The sequence below is a fragment of the Halichoeres trimaculatus genome, unplaced genomic scaffold, assembly GCF_033239565.1.
Source record: "Halichoeres trimaculatus isolate MK-OKI-2021-1 unplaced genomic scaffold, fHalTri1.1 fHalTri1_scaffold_7, whole genome shotgun sequence".
NCBI classification, from domain to species: Eukaryota; Metazoa; Chordata; class Actinopteri; order Labriformes; family Labridae; genus Halichoeres; species Halichoeres trimaculatus.
The window spans coordinates 21,329,989-21,345,006 of NW_027437185.1; the positions used below are offsets into that span (position 1 = coordinate 21,329,989).

The 15,018-nt window shown below is 40.4% G+C and overlaps 3 protein-coding genes across 5 annotated transcripts; 2 read left to right on the forward strand and 1 right to left on the reverse strand.

The window, feature by feature from the left end:
* Positions 1-78: 78 nt before the first annotated feature.
* Positions 79-7,469, reverse strand: tbc1d10c (TBC1 domain family, member 10C). Its single transcript, XM_074673728.1, has 10 exons — positions 7,387-7,469; positions 6,841-6,975; positions 5,497-5,596; positions 5,307-5,414; positions 4,689-4,795; positions 4,237-4,351; positions 4,042-4,107; positions 3,470-3,659; positions 3,136-3,293; positions 79-2,627 (listed from the first exon to the last, which is right to left on the reverse strand). Exons 2-10 carry the CDS (start codon positions 6,969-6,971, stop codon positions 123-125), a joined length of 3,480 nt encoding a protein of 1,159 aa, XP_074529829.1. The 5' UTR covers positions 6,972-6,975; positions 7,387-7,469; the 3' UTR covers positions 79-122.
* A 442-nt stretch (positions 7,470-7,911) lies between these two features.
* Positions 7,912-10,722, forward strand: ndufs8b (NADH:ubiquinone oxidoreductase core subunit S8b). The gene is made up of 7 exons (XM_074674275.1): positions 7,912-8,020; positions 8,956-9,004; positions 9,091-9,156; positions 9,288-9,377; positions 9,700-9,872; positions 9,986-10,114; positions 10,218-10,722. The coding sequence occupies exons 2-7, from the start codon at positions 8,956-8,958 to the stop codon at positions 10,347-10,349; spliced, it is 639 nt and encodes a 212-aa protein (XP_074530376.1). The 5' UTR covers positions 7,912-8,020; the 3' UTR covers positions 10,350-10,722.
* A 344-nt stretch (positions 10,723-11,066) lies between these two features.
* Positions 11,067-14,238, forward strand: ran (RAN, member RAS oncogene family). Of its 3 annotated transcripts, none has more exons than XM_074673724.1 (7): positions 11,067-11,198; positions 12,069-12,108; positions 12,254-12,338; positions 12,990-13,115; positions 13,232-13,419; positions 13,527-13,697; positions 13,849-14,238. In XM_074673724.1, the coding sequence occupies exons 2-7, from the start codon at positions 12,076-12,078 to the stop codon at positions 13,891-13,893; spliced, it is 648 nt and encodes a 215-aa protein (XP_074529825.1). In that variant the 5' UTR covers positions 11,067-11,198; positions 12,069-12,075; the 3' UTR covers positions 13,894-14,238. The 3 variants fall into 3 exon arrangements, with proteins under 3 accessions (XP_074529825.1, XP_074529827.1, XP_074529828.1); XM_074673726.1 differs by having other exon boundaries at positions 11,139-11,200; positions 12,072-12,108; XM_074673727.1 differs by lacking the exon at positions 11,067-11,198 and adding an exon at positions 11,207-11,337.
* The last annotated feature ends 780 nt before the right edge of the window (positions 14,239-15,018 follow it).

Sequence of the window (15,018 nt, forward strand, 5' to 3'; positions counted from 1 at the left end):
TGTACATGTCAATAAGTTCAAGTATCAAAAAATGAGGATTAGGGATCTCAGCACAACACATATTCCAGTCAATAAAAAGTAAAACACCTCCCGTCACTTGATATTACAAGGATTTGGTTTTGTCAGAAGTAAGCTTCAGCGTAAGAAACAGAACATCTTAGCGTCTCTGAGCCTGTATTAAGTGGTACACCACGGCCCCCTCTATCCTTTTCCCCTTGGAAACTTTTCCCTCTTGTCTGTGGTTTCTTCCTTCCCTGATCCCTCTCTTTTTCCAGCTCCTTCTCTCTCCTCTTTCTCAGCTTCTCCTCCTCTTTCTCCTTCCTCTCTTTCTCCCTCCGCCTCCTCCTCCTTTCCCTGGAGCTCAGTTTCTCCTGCCCCTCTTCTTTAACCAGCTTCCCTATCCCTGTTCCATCACTGAAATCCTGTATCAGGATTTTGGGCACCTGAACTTTGGATGTTTCTTTCTGTTTGGCCTTGTTGGACTGCTCACCTCTGAGTCTGCGGAACAGACCAAAACGTTTGGGAGGGTCTAGCAGCTGCTGCTCCTGCTGTATGGAGATCCTTTCAGTCACTGCTTCAGGCAGCGCTGAGGTGATTTCTTGGGGTTCGGTTGGGTCAGACGCTGCAGAACTGGGTTGTTTTTCAGTGTGTGCTGCATCTTGGTTATTTGGGATGAGTTGTGTTTTCTGTGGCATGATGAAGAGATCTTCAGACAACCTTCGCCCCAACCAGGATCTACGTGAGCTGGAAGACTTACGAACACAATCTCCAGAAGACCTGCTGTTGTGACGCCCACAGGTTTTTGCCTGGCTGTCATTGCTGGACTCAGTCTGCTCTTCAGAACGGTCAGAGTCTTTCTCCTGGATTTGGAGGGGTGTTTCAGGATTTGGAGGCTCTGTTTGATCTGTAGGGTTGAAGACGTCATCCTCTACCGTGATTTCCTCAACCTTTTCTGTCCTTTCTTCCTCTATAGAAACCTCTTTATTTGTTTTTTCAAATGCAGTTTCACCAGAAGTTTTCACTTCAATCAAACTTGTTTCCTCATCAGGCTCAGGACTGAGATTAACTTCTTCACCCTGTGTTCCAAAGAGGTCCTCAGTCTCCCTGTTCACCGGACTTTCTGCTGGTGTTTCTTCTGCTTGTATGTTTTTGTTATGGAGCTGTTCCTCTGAGTTTGCAGGGGAGATTGATTCTTTCTGTGTAGGTTCACATGCTACAGTATTACATCCTTTCTCTGAGGACTCCTCAGATCCTTCACTGTCTGTCACTGTCTCTTTTGCAGCTGGTATTTCTACTTCAGTGTCTGAATCAGCTTCTGAGTTAGATCCAATGTTTTCTGGTAAACACGAAACTAATGTTTCTGCTTCTGTCTCTGAATCTATGTGATCCTTTTCTTCCTCTGGCTCTAGCTCCTCCTGTGTGGCTTTTTCTTCCTCTTGGGTCTGATCACTTTCTGTCTCTGCATGAATGAGAGCCTCTTTTATCTCTGTTTCTGCTGGTGGTTTATTCATGTGGGGCTCTGCTTCGGATGCATCTTCCTGTGAGTTTTCCTCTCTCTGTGTGATCATATCTTCCTCTTGCTTCTGTGGGTCATCAATAACTGGAGCTTTCACTTCATTGTCCGTCTCACTGGATGCTTCAGAGATTTCTACAACTGTTTCCACTTGTGTCTCTTGCACATTTATAGTCCCCATCCCCTCCTCCGGTTTCATGTCAGCTTGATTTAAGCACTCCTCACTGAGGTTGACACTCTCTTCCATTTCCACCTCAGAGTTTGAATCTGCGTCAGCATCATTCTGTGTCTCAGCAGGATCTCCCTCCTCAGCAGCTGGTTGTTCACTTTCTGCTGTTTGTTTTTCTATGTCTTTCATTTGACTTTCCTGCTCTCTGCTTTTGTGTATCTGTTGCTCCAGGACATCCTGACTGTGGGATGTGTTTTCAGGAAGATGTAGAATATTTTCAACACTGTGAACTTCAGTTGGACCCACTGGCAGTCCCTCTGTCTCTCCTGATGCCATTTTCCTTTGCTCTGTCTCTTTGAGTTGGTCATTGATTCTTTTTGCTGCTTGTTCACTCTCTTCTCCTGACACCACTATTTCTTCCAGTTGCTCTGTTTGTATATTTTGACTTGTGTCCATTTTTTCAGGTACCTCTAAAAGTTCTTTCTGTTCAGTTTGCTCTCCCAGATTCAGCTCAGTTTGTTTTTTACATTCGTCTGAATCCACAACATCGTCCTCCTCCTGAACCTCCTTCACCTTCTTAAAGTGAAGCTCCGTACAGCTCCTCCAGTCCTCACTTGAACCCATTGAGAGATGCCTGACAACTTTTCGTCCACCTTCCCATTCACCTGAGCTGGCTTTCCCCCCTTTCCTCAACCTGTGAAGGAGGGATGGAGAAAGGGAGAGAGTGGAAGCTGAACGAGTGAGGGGGACGGACAGGTTCCCTTTCTCCCGTTCCCTCTTGTCTCGTTCTTCCTCGGCGTGTCGAGCCCTCTCCCACGCCATGCGATACCCATGGCAGCGGCCTCTGGGGTCAAAAGTGGATGAGGGTCTGTCTTTCCTCCACTTTTCCAACTGCTTCTCTGTTTGCTTCTCCAGATCTTTGGCCGAAAGTTGCACAGAGCAAACCTGATAAAGAAATAAACATTTTTCTCAATTTTCAGTTTTGGAAGACTGCCTAACAATTTACTGTCCCATCAAACACTTCTGTGTCTCCTGCTTTGTTATGATGCTATGGATGCCAAGGTCTGAAGTAAAGAATAATGCACAATATCAAGCCAAAGGGAAACAACTGGGAGTTTAAAAATGACTGAAGATTGTTCAGGCTTGGTTAAAATGGTTTTAACGTTGTTAGATCTAAACTGATAATGCACCTTCATCATTGTGCAACGTTTTTTGGAGTCATTGCCCCATTCTGTGGATGAAGTTGTACATCTCCTGAGTAAAAGACCAGTCTCTGTAACAATACTGCTATCTGAAGTCTGTGCAGCCGACTTCGGTGCCAGAAATCGAGGCGGTAACTGAAGTTTGAGCTTTTGTGTGTAAAATATTTTTTTTTTTCAGTTATATTTATAAAGCTAACTGAAGGCTGCTGTTTGTCCAGCATGAAGTGATGGCCAGTCGTTTTTATTCTTACCTCTGCTATGAAGGTGTCGTCTACCTCTTGGACCTGATCCCTGACGCCCCTCAGCCTCTCCAAAGTCTCCATCTGGCCATCACACTGCCTCCTCTGCTCCGCCCTGCCCAGAGCCCGACGCACAAGGACAACAGCCACCTGGAGCAGCACCCGCACACCTGCAGCAGAGGACGGCAGATGTCAGGCGTGTCCTATTATCCCCTTTACTTGTTAGTGTAAATTACTTTATATATCAATAAATATTATTGTATAGCTATTCTAAGAAAAAACAATACAAGTTATGACACACAAGAAAATTGAATTCTTCCCATGAATAAAATGTTTTAGTGCATACCAAAGCAGAAGAAAAGGTCCCAGACTCTCAGCAGTGTGTTGAAAGGCAGATGACGAGTGAAGAGACACATCAGCCAATCCGTGGCAAACATGAGCGGTTCCACGCCGTGCTGCTGAAGATGTTTGTGTGCAGCTGGACACGTCCTTTTTAAGACCCAGCTCAGCATGGCTGCATCAAACAGAACTCCCTCCTAAAGAGGAAAGCCAGAGACTAAAGTTAAAAGATCGCAGCTGACACAGGTTTGGTTTATTATCTGCTTTAGGGTTCAGGTTTTTTACTTAAGAACACATGCATGTCAGTTAATTAAAACTGACAGAAAAATGCTCCAGTTTGATAGTTCAGCAGTGTACTATGAATTGCATTCTTTTTTTATTTTAAGTAAAAGAAAAACATTTTAATGAAGCTTTCTTAAAGATTGAGAAAATCACGGCTCTGTAAATCAAGGACCACTAAGTTCATGCCCATCATACCCACAACACCTGATGGGGCCGTGGGTATGATGGGATATAAGATTAAAAAAATTGGTGCAGTGTCAGATAAATGTAAATGTTTGCATGTGTGTGAGTCCTCACCAGCAGAGGGCTGTAATAACCTGGCAGGTACTGCTCACTGATCTGCACCAAACACCAGAACGCCTCCTGCCAAGGGTCACATGAGGTGACAGTTACGGTAAAATATCAACACACCAGGGTGAGATGCCACAGCAGCTCACCTATTTTAAAAAGCATGGTGGGTGAGGGGAGTTTCCCAGTGTGGTTGGGCTCTACCTCAGCTGGCATGTTCATCAGCAGTACTGCTGCCACTGGCCCCTGTGCCTGACAGTAACCCTCCTCTGGTTGGTACTGAGTATAAGCTTTCAACACTCGAAACAAACCACGCTGCCTGCAGACAAACAAGCCATAAGTTCAAACATCAGTTATCCTCACTGTTAAGGACAAGGGACTGCAGATGTAAATTAGCTACAAGCTAACTCTGGTACAATGCATCAAATAGTGACATTTATGTTAAATATTGTACATGATCTCTTTATAAACAAATTGAATAAAAATAGAAATAGCTTTTGCTCGAGGATTTAGTTTTAATCTCCTTGGCAACAGAAAAACAAAGAAATCAGCAAAACAAAGATGAAAAGGTTGTGCAGGTGAAGCATCACAGTTGGCGCTGTTGTTTTTTGCTGTCAGTTTGTATGCAGAAAAAAATCAGAGGTCTTGTTTCCTACCCATGTCCATCCTTTGACAGGAACATTTCATGGAAAGGAAACTGTCGATCCAGGTCTCTCTCAATCACATCTACCCAGCTCTGCAGTGCAGGCTTTGAGTCCAGTGACTAGCAAAAATAGATACAGGATCAAAATAACAAATGAAAAATGTGCAAACCTAAGACTTAACCATCTCATGGCATTAATAAGCAGTAGCAATGACCAGAATAACTCCACCTATTGAACTAGAATTAAAAAAGTCATTTATTTCATTCAGTATTTGTATGAAGAGTTTAAAAATCCAATGCACTTCAAACAATATCATCACACATCATCTAGTTTCACAAGTAGCTACTCAAGATAGCTCAAAGAGACTGTGGTTATGTGTAAATATTTTCTGTCACACCAAAACAAAAAAAAGAAGAAAAAAAAAGAAATAGAAACATTAAAATTGGACTTCTGGTGTCCTCCCACTCTGTTAGAAATCCTCAGACTTGTTTAATAACCATAGGACACAGAACTGAGTCTGACTTTATTCACACTGTAAACTGGACTGCATCATACAAATGTGGCTGCACATCATCTGTGGTTACTGTCGATCTGAAAACACAACCACAGTAACACTGTTAAAGTTTTTACCTGGTAGAGAGTTTCGTTCTGTTTCATCCTGTCAGTCGCTCCACACAGCAGAGGCCAGCACTTTGCTCTGAGGGAGGCTGGGATGCCTTTCTGACACTGGACTTTGACCTGAAACAGACACGTCAATTATTTGATCCCAAATGTCACCTATCATTCAGTTTCAAATTTTTGTTTTATGATCATCACACACCTTACTAGCCTTCTTAAGCAGGATCTGATCCCACTGGCTGATGATGCTTATCCATTTGGCCTCCCTCTGCCTGACCAGCTCAGGAGCTGGACCCACACTCCTGAGAAAAAAATGACCAAGCCAAACAAGTATTTGTGTATTTGAAAATGAAAAATCAGTGTTCATAGATCTGATGTATAACACAAAAAATAATTAAACTGGAGGCCTTTAAGTCACCATGCAAAGCTGCTGCATGCACTTGTTTTCATCGTTGAACACTGCTTTCAAAACTCAAGACAGGAAACAGGAAAACCACGCGTTTGCAGTTTAAAGTCACCATGGCAACAGGTCAGGATGTTATCAATAGGGAGACACGTATGGCAGCTAGTTAAACCAGTCTAATCCTAAATTTAAGCCACTTTGTTGAATTCATCTCTGAAGTATTTGGCAAAGTCTCTGACAAATATCATATATTATGTGGTATTTTATTCTTTCTTCATGAGTATACGTAATGAATATTGTCTCCACTGATTTTCTCATAATGTCACAATTTTGTCTCTTACTTTGGGGTTTGGGTCTCATTGGACATTGAACAGACATATCTTTGCTCTCTGTTAAAACTATTTCTCCTGCTTCATTTCAAATTCTGTTTCTTTCTCACAAAGCTATTGAAATAAAATGGTGATACCTGGACAAATTATCTTTTTACAGTGTAATTGATTTGCTGTTTTATTTTATTTGGAAACAGAAAATCTTGGTTTAAGGAATTCTCTGCAATGTTCACTTTTTAAAAAAAGACAGAAACTTTTACTAATGTGTTAGTGTTTTGGGGAATGAAACATCTTTACTTCTTTATTACTGAATCTCAAGCCACAAGTAGTTAGATGAAAAAACATAAATCTTTTTTTGCCATTGATAGCTGGTAAAAAAAATTATATAATGCATTCAAATAATGATAGTAGTTGTTATTATTATTAAAATATGTATTTATATTTTAAACACATGTTGGCACACTGTTGACTGAGTACAATATGTCATGTTTTCTATCACATTTGACACCTTGTAAAAGCAACCTGTGTTCCGCTGTAACAACTAAATGAATTAAGTATGGAATGAGAATTTTTGGATAACATATAAGAATGTTAGATTTCTGCTTTCGAAAAACATTTAAGAGGCTCTAAGTGCTGCTCCTGTGCTGTTCTTGATTTAGTAGTTTCCTGTTCTCTCTTCAGGGAGCAGATAGAAACCTGAGGAGGCGTATCTACATTGAGATCCAGACTACTAATTACAAAAAGCACATCAGATTTCTTTGTCTTTCTCCTTCAGAAACTATGTTAATACAAGCACAAATGTGGAACTTCTTACCCAGCCGTGGATCCATTGGTCAAAATGAAGCCAAACCGGTCTGTCTCAGGTTCCAGGCCAACCTCTGTATCAGATCCAGAGCTGTCCTCGTCATTGACCCTCTTCTGGGCTGGATTTGGAGGGCTCAACATCTTACTAATGGAGACGTAAAGGGCACTGAGTGATCTACCATGATGAAGCTGACAGCTTTGCCTTTGTACTGTGATAGCTCACATTGCCTCCTGCATGTCAGCAATAGGCTGATGTTTAATATCGTAAATCAATCCAAAAACTGCCTTGAGTGCAGGGTTTGTGACTGCAAAGGAAACACACCTCTTGATCTTTGAAATAAAAACATTCTTTTCTACTTGGGTCGTGTCAATGTAAAGTACATGGCTTACCTGACTGAGTCAGGTAGGAGAGGGTTCTATCATCTGTTGCCAAGTTTTGTTTTGTTTTTAATTATCGGTGTATTGGATCTTAATTTAATGTTCTTTCCAATCAAACACAAAAAATAAGCAGACACAGTTTTTAAATCTGAGAAAATATGAGTATAGATTTATTTACCTTCAAAATTTCCGTCATGTTTGATCTATAGTTGAGGGTGGAGTGTGAGAGCCCCAAGAGAGAGGAAGACACACTTCCTCTCTCTCTCTCTCTCTCTCACTCACACACACACACACACACACACACACACACACACACACACACACACACACACACACACACACACACACACACACACACACACAGTTTCCTCTCTCTGTGTCCTTTACACATAACCAGCTTAGTCATCTCCCAATTTGATAAAATATGAATATTAAACATAAATATTTATAGAAATATTTGTTAGCCGGCATGTATGCGACACCCAGTTGCTTGTAACCAAATAATAAATGAATAAATAAATATTAAGGACTTCGAAAGATACGTATCTTTCAAAATCCCTCCGTTTTTATGAAAAGGTAGGTATGCCAATGCTGCTCATAACTACTTACTGTAAGAAAAACCTCAACAACATCAAAAATGCTGAATTCATTCAAAAAAACTATCATACTTTTTCTCATAATAGCATCTTTTTTATAGTTACCACATTGAGAACGGGAATTACGAGCGCCACCTGAATGCAACATAAAGCCAACTGCGTAGTTCATTGCCCGCTTTCCTCGTGTTATTGCTCATCCCTAAATTTGTGACAGAGGTAAGTGTGGGAGAGGGTGTTTGTTGAGACAAACTGGTCTTTGGTTTAAGTCGAGCCACAAATAAGTATTTAGCTTTGAATGATTTTTTTTTATCTTTTCAATGTGCAGCTTGGGGGTCAGGGGTTAGGGTTCAGTTGTTTCCTACAATAAGCCTATATTGCCATAAGGTATGAAACCGTCATAGACTGTAAAAACGGAGAAAAGCACCAGCACTAACAATCTTAAGATTTGGGTGAATATAGATTTTTAGCTGGTCTATGATTTTCTGCAAAACACCCTAAAATTAAATTTGTTTTACCAGCAACGTTGGTGAGAAACATGGCCATAAAATATTTCCAGAATAATAGTTCATACCTGGTAATATTAAGAGACTAAATGACTCAATCACCTTTGGCTGTTAACGGAAACTACACCATGATGAAGCAGATTTCAGCAGTTACTTAACTGTTAAAGGGGCGTTCACGTGGTATCTTAATTATTGTAAATATTGGTTGCGTAGCAATACGTACATTGTGGATGATTGCTCGCTCGCTCACAAACCAGTTACAATTATTCAAGACAGATCCAACTTTTTTCGATAACGTATGCAGTTGGTCGCCATTTTAATCCCGTTTAATATGCTAAAGCTCGGCTAGATTTGCTAGCACTCGAACAATTCAGGTTATGACGTGACTGGATGTTTTCCCTGTTTCGCCGGCATGCCGTGAATGTGGCAAACCGCTGACGTAAGCGGGGGGATTTGGGGCTCGAAATCAGGCCTTCAGGATGCCTGTGTCCAGTGAGCTGTCTGCTTCCCTCACTCCTCTTCTGTGTCAGTCAGTGTAGAGCGGTTACTGTGTTAAAACGATGAATGTTTCCAGTAACTGTTGTGGTAAAATTCAGTTCCTCAAATAAGGAGGCTTTGTCAGAATGTTTTCAATTGTCCTCTCTGCAGATGTCTGCTGCACTAAGTCTGCGTGTCCTTCACTGCTACTCAAAGCCAGGTACTGTCAGTAAAGATAAAATTCCACTGGCTATGTTTCTATGAGAAATCTACACAATGGCAAATTACTTTTGTGTGTATTTCAAGGCACCTTTGGATATGGTCCTGGTGTCATGCGGTCCTTCAGTCTCAGTGTTCAGAGAAACGGCTTTAGTAAGTTCTTCTTAAAACTTGTTCAATGTGACAAACCTTATGCTGTTTAGATAAGATATTCCAAGTGGATTTACCTCACTTTTGACTTTATCGAGCTATTTACGCTCACCTCTTTTTTGCTTCCCTCACAGAGTATGTGAATGCACAGGAACTGTCAACGGACCTGAAGTCCATCACTGACAGGGCTGCTACAACCCTCCTTTGGACTGAACTCTTTAGAGGTCGCACTAACATATGATATATAAAAATACATTCAAGCACATACAAGATGTAAAGATATAAAGAGACAACAGATATATATCCTACAAATAAATACTGTCTATGTAGTTATAGCCCAATATGGCTCATTCTTCTGTGCCATAGATCTCCAAAATCATGGTAAAACTTGTAAAACAAGAAGAAAAAAAAAGGGAAGGCTTAAATTCTTTCAGGTCATGCCAGTCATAAATGAGCTTGAGCCCCAGCCCAGAAGACGGTGTGAAATAAACAACATCAACAGAGGTCCATACAAATTTGTCATAGGTTCTTTTACACTTTTGACAGGTTTGGGGATGACCCTGAGTTACCTATTCCGTGAACCTGCCACTATCAACTACCCTTTTGAGAAAGGCCCTCTGTCTCCACGCTTTCGGGGAGAGCATGCCCTCCGTCGCTACCCTAATGGAGAGGAACGCTGCATTGCCTGTAAACTGTGTGAGGCCATTTGCCCTGCCCAGGTAAACACCAACACAGTCGAACAAAGAGATGGATTTCACACTGGGTAATATAAATGTTGTTTGCATCAAAACTTTTGTTTTGTTCTCAACACTTTTCTCTATGTTGAATCCAGGCTATTACAATTGAAGCTGAGACACGAGCAGATGGCAGTAGGAGAACTACTCGCTATGACATTGATATGACCAAATGCATCTACTGTGGCTTTTGTCAGGAGGCCTGTCCTGTTGATGCCATTGTTGAGGTAAGAGGACAACGCTGATGATTAAAATAATGATAAAAATTCTGGTTTATCTCTGTTGCTTTAGACTTGCATTTTCTTAAATGTCTACTTTTCTCTTCCTCAGGGTCCAAACTTTGAGTTTTCTACTGAGACTCATGAGGAGCTGCTGTACAATAAAGAGAAGCTGCTCAACAATGGAGACCGATGGGAGGCAGAGATAGCAGCTAACATACAGGCAGACTACCTGTACAGATAAACCTGCTGTTATCTGCGCACACTGCTCCCAAAGATGTGTAGGCCATCAAAATGATATAGTAAATATCAATAATATCATGCCTCAATGTTTCAAGAGATTATTTATAGCTTTAAAGCAATACTTAAAAGTTTTATATGTAAAATTTAAGGTCTTATTCTATTGTCAAAATGATAAGTGACATAAACACGCACAATTGCTGTTTCTTGTATTGTACAGATAAAGTGAGTCAACCTGTGAGATCAGTCTGTTACCCACAATGCACTTTCCATTATAGACCAGTTTCAATTGCATTTAAATGTAAGTTTTTCCTTGATTTAGTTGTACACTGCCAAGGCTTTCTGAAATACTGAAATAAATGTCTTCAAACGTCACCAGATAATTCTTTGTTTTTGTTTTTGTTTTTTTGGTATGAGAAAAGAGTTGAATACAACACAAATAATGAAACAACAAGTGGTGAAAAAGACAAAACAAGAGACTAAATATTGCAAAAAAAAGGAACGAGTCATTTGATTTAAAAATGACATTCTTAAAAACAAACTTAGTTCATAAATGTTAATTTTCGTTTTTTTTTCCTTCTGAAGGAAAATTTAATCTGTATAACAAGTAGAAAATGAATAAATTTTACGGTATACAAACGTATACTTTAACAAAGATAACAAAAGAGTAGAAAAAATTCAAGTTGGAGTGGTGATGCGACATCATGTTTCTGAAGGCCTCAGTTCATATTCTGACCATTGCATTTTACCGCTGCGGTGATCACGTGATAAGGGCGGAAACTGACTCATAGGCCACGCTGAATCTCCCGCGAACGCAGCCATTTACTTCTTTCCTCTCGTCGCAGTGACACCGGTGAGTCCCTTTATTATTCTGTCCTCACAGACCATCCTTCTTTCCAGGCTTTTGGTTTTTGGAACAGTCTGTTAAGAATACAGTTAACTTACAGGATTTCTTAGGGTTTGTACTTCGTTCATGTGTAACCACGTGAAAGGTGAGCAACTTGATTAGGCCTCTGATTTTCTTGCGCTAACTTAGCCTTTAGCTCTATGAATAGAATGGCTTCCATGCTGTGCGAGCTAGCAGGTTAGCAAGCACTGCTGTACCCCTCTTCGCTGCTTTGTTCTTGTCATCCACTCGTATTTCTTTAATAATTGGTATTATTTGTTGTTGTCAATAACAACCCTTAATGTGTAAAGGCAGGTTCATACGTTGAATGCCAGTTTTGTCTAGACTCTCAGCTGACTGCATCATGGAACACATTAGATGGTCGTGTAGACCGATTGTTGCAGTCGAACAAGAAAAAGTGCGGTCGCGCGTCGTATGGCGCACTCTTGATATCGTTGGTAGCTCGTCCGCTAGCTAACTGGCGCTGAAATAGAGTATGAGCTTAACTTCATTACGGATTCAATACTGCAAAAACGTGATGATTACATGGTATATCAAAACAAAATGCTTTGGAATTGAGTTTTAGAAATCACAACGTCAGAGATATCTGAACGGTAGCACCCACGGTTTAGCCCGTTAGCTTGGAATAGAAAATGCTAGATCTAGGATTGCTAGGAAACGGGCTGCTGGGTCTAACGGCTGTCTGCCAAAGCGTTCAAAGCCCCAGAACGAGGTTATTGAAAGCACTGTTTCAGGCTTTATGTTGCTATGTCTGAATAAGTAGTAGCACAATGGCTGTTTATCGTGGTATTCAACCCTCTGTCTCTTTATCTTCAGGTAAAACATGAGCGAACAAACGTGCGTGGCGACTTTCAAGGTAAGTCTTCGTTGTTAACTTGAATATACGCCATTCGCAGTCGTCATGCTGAGAGTGGTGGTGGTTCTCCTTGCGCTTGCTGCGCTAACCGTTGGTGTGTTGAACCAGTATAAACCAGTCTAAACTAACTTGCTGTTTCTCTCAGCTGGTGTTGGTTGGAGATGGAGGCACCGGGAAAACAACTTTCGTGAAGAGGCACATCACAGGAGAGTTTGAGAAGAAATATGTCGGTGAGTATCTCTTACTATGAAGTGACTGACGTAAAGATATGTGGAAGATAAAAATTGCTCGAAGATGCTGTGCCAGAGCTGAGCACATCTACAGACACCTCCCAGTGTTCTCATACTTTGGTGATGCACACTGCAGCACATTCTAAAGTACGACTGCATATAAAGATGCCAAGCTAGAATTTGGGCTAAATATATAACTAAACCCTGGTGAAAACTTATCATTTCACTTTTCAATTGTTAGCATTAACTTTTTTTTTTAATATCAGTAAAGGGGTCAAGATGGGCAAACAGTTCACCTTGATTTTATACAATTCTTAGTTTCTCAAGAATAATTATCTATCTAATGAAACTTAAGTACTGGTATAGCTATGATTAAAAGTTCTTTCTTTGTCCATGCATTCAAACTGTAATCCACCAAACATGCGTTGACTCAATGGTGGCTTAAAAAGGGGTGTGCAGTCAAGTCAAGATGTTTAAGTTCTGAAATTTTTTTAAATATATGTTGACACTGACTATGTTGGTTTATTTAGTATTTAATTCATATCCAAAATATATTTTTTTATGCTTTTTTTAAATTATTATTTAAGTTTTAATTTTTAATATGTACTGTATTCCTTGTTCTCATCCTTCTCAAACTTCATGTACTTGAAGCTACCCTTGGTGTTGAAGTCCACCCGCTGGTTTTTCACACTAACAGAGGACCCGTCAAGTACAATGTGTGGGACACAGCTGGACAAGAGAAGTTTGGTGGGCTGAGAGATGGCTACTACATTCAAGGTGAATTTCACAACTCCAAATAATTCTGTAAAATATATTGTTAAAGTTTGAGTAATCACTTCCAAATTTTTAATCTGGTACTTTAAAAGGTTAACTCTTTCCTCCTACCTTTACAGCCCAGTGTGCTGTCATCATGTTTGATGTCACCTCAAGAGTCACCTATAAGAACGTACCCAACTGGCATCGTGACCTGGTCCGTGTCTGTGAGAACATTCCCATTGTCCTTTGCGGAAACAAAGTGGACATCAAAGACAGAAAAGTTAAAGCCAAGAGCATTGTGTTTCACCGCAAGAAGAATCTGCAGGTAACGACAGCTTGGTTTGGGGTGATTTAACTCAATAGATAGAAAGCAACAAATTCACTGAATTGTTATTTTGCTTTTGTAACTTCCATGTATGCTTCTGTTTCTAGTACTACGATATTTCTGCCAAGAGTAACTACAACTTCGAGAAGCCTTTCCTGTGGCTAGCAAGGAAGCTGGTTGGCGATCCTAATTTGGAGTTTGTGGCAATGCCCGCCCTTGCTCCCCCAGAGGTCCAAATGGACCCAGTCCTTGCTGCAAGATACGAGGCAGAGCTTCAAGTGAGTAATATTTCAAGGTGGAATGCTTTTTTGGGTTGTTAAAGAATGTATCCAGTGTTGGCATGTTGTCCTAAAGAAGCTTTGAGTAAGACTAAAATGTAAAGCACCAATTTGCAATATGACTTCAGTTATACTTTGTCCCTCCGTTTAGGTTGCATCACAAACAGCACTCCCTGATGAAGAAGACGACCTCTAACCTGTTACCCTGCAGTGTCCCTCTATTCCCCCCTCAACCTTGGACAGAAAGTTGTTGGAATTTGCCCCCTTACTGTAAAATCCCCCTTCAGATTTTTTTATTTTTGAATTTTTTTGTTTTGGTTTTTTGTTTTAAAACTAAGAAAAAGAACTTGGTGAAAAAGTTGTTGTTCTAATTTCACTGTTAAAGACACACCCATCCTAGTGTTGTCAAAGGCATGGCAACGTGCTACTCTTCATCGTTGAGCAACCACCACTGCACTTACCCAGCTCACATAATGCTGTTGTATGGTGTACTGGAAGCACTAAGTGAAGAAAACTTTGAATAAAAACATTCTCAAATTAATATGTCTGTGTTTGTATTAAAGATATTAAATGGGTTTTATAAAGGCAGGTGGTACTCTGCCAGTGGTTATACTTACTGTCACTCAGGTCTATAGTAGTTCTGCTGTAAACTTTTACCAAGAGATTTAAGTCTACATATAACTGCATTTCATTCCCTGCTTTTTTCTTCGAGACTGGTCACCTACATAAATTTGATGTAAAGTTGGCAAGCCAGCATGGTTATTGTTTAAGGTCCCTTACAAATTTTGATGATTAAGATTTTCAGTGCAGTCTATCAAAAGATGAAAATCGATTTGTTGTTTTGGGACCAGATCTTGATAAGATTTTTCCATAATTGTTTATTTAAAAACACAGGAAAAACCTGAATATGAACAAAAGCATCAATGTTTTCACCAGCTCATGTGAGCTAAAAACCTTGGAGTGGCAAAGTTATCAGTTAAAGAGAAACTTATTCATCAAATGTTGCTTTTAGTATTTTCTTTTTCTTTTTGGGGGGGCTGTGATGTCTGCTGTTTGCCATTTTTCTAAGGTGAAGGTCGTGTATTGGCACTATAACAGATGATCGCACGGAAAGAGTTACAAATCTAACCATACAATGGAAAGAGCTCAATATGTTCAGCACGCATTTAGCCAGCAGGTGTCAGTGCCGCCTTTCATTCGGAGCTACGTGGACGTCGGCAACATCATTACGTAACAGTTCATTAGTAGTGCCGTCTGCCTCCGACCAGTGTACTGGGTATTCAATTTCGGATAATCACAACTTCCTTTAAAATAAACTTTT

What these genes read in the sequence shown, in the direction of transcription:
- ndufs8b (XM_074674275.1), top strand. Translation starts at nt 8,956, where the DNA reads ATGTCTGCTGCACTAAGTCTGCGTGTCCTTCACTGCTACTCAAAGCCA. An exon ending in TTGGACTGAACTCTTTAGAG is followed by an intron (nt 9,378 to 9,699) that starts GTCGCACTAACA and finishes CACTTTTGACAG; the next exon opens with GTTTGGGGATGACCCTGAGT. An exon ending in AGGCCATTTGCCCTGCCCAG is followed by an intron (nt 9,873 to 9,985) that starts GTAAACACCAAC and finishes TGTTGAATCCAG; the next exon opens with GCTATTACAATTGAAGCTGA.
- tbc1d10c (XM_074673728.1), bottom strand. Translation starts at nt 6,971, where the DNA reads ATGTTGAGCCCTCCAAATCCAGCCCAGAAGAGGGTCAATGACGAGGAC. An exon ending in GTTATTACAGCCCTCTGCTG is followed by an intron (nt 3,660 to 4,041) that starts GTGAGGACTCAC and finishes TTTCCTCTTTAG; the next exon opens with GAGGGAGTTCTGTTTGATGC. An exon ending in GGACCTTTTCTTCTGCTTTG is followed by an intron (nt 3,294 to 3,469) that starts GTATGCACTAAA and finishes CCTCTGCTGCAG; the next exon opens with GTGTGCGGGTGCTGCTCCAG.
- ran (XM_074673724.1), top strand. Translation starts at nt 12,076, where the DNA reads ATGAGCGAACAAACGTGCGTGGCGACTTTCAAG. An exon ending in CGTGCGTGGCGACTTTCAAG is followed by an intron (nt 12,109 to 12,253) that starts GTAAGTCTTCGT and finishes TGTTTCTCTCAG; the next exon opens with CTGGTGTTGGTTGGAGATGG. An exon ending in AGATGGCTACTACATTCAAG is followed by an intron (nt 13,116 to 13,231) that starts GTGAATTTCACA and finishes CTACCTTTACAG; the next exon opens with CCCAGTGTGCTGTCATCATG.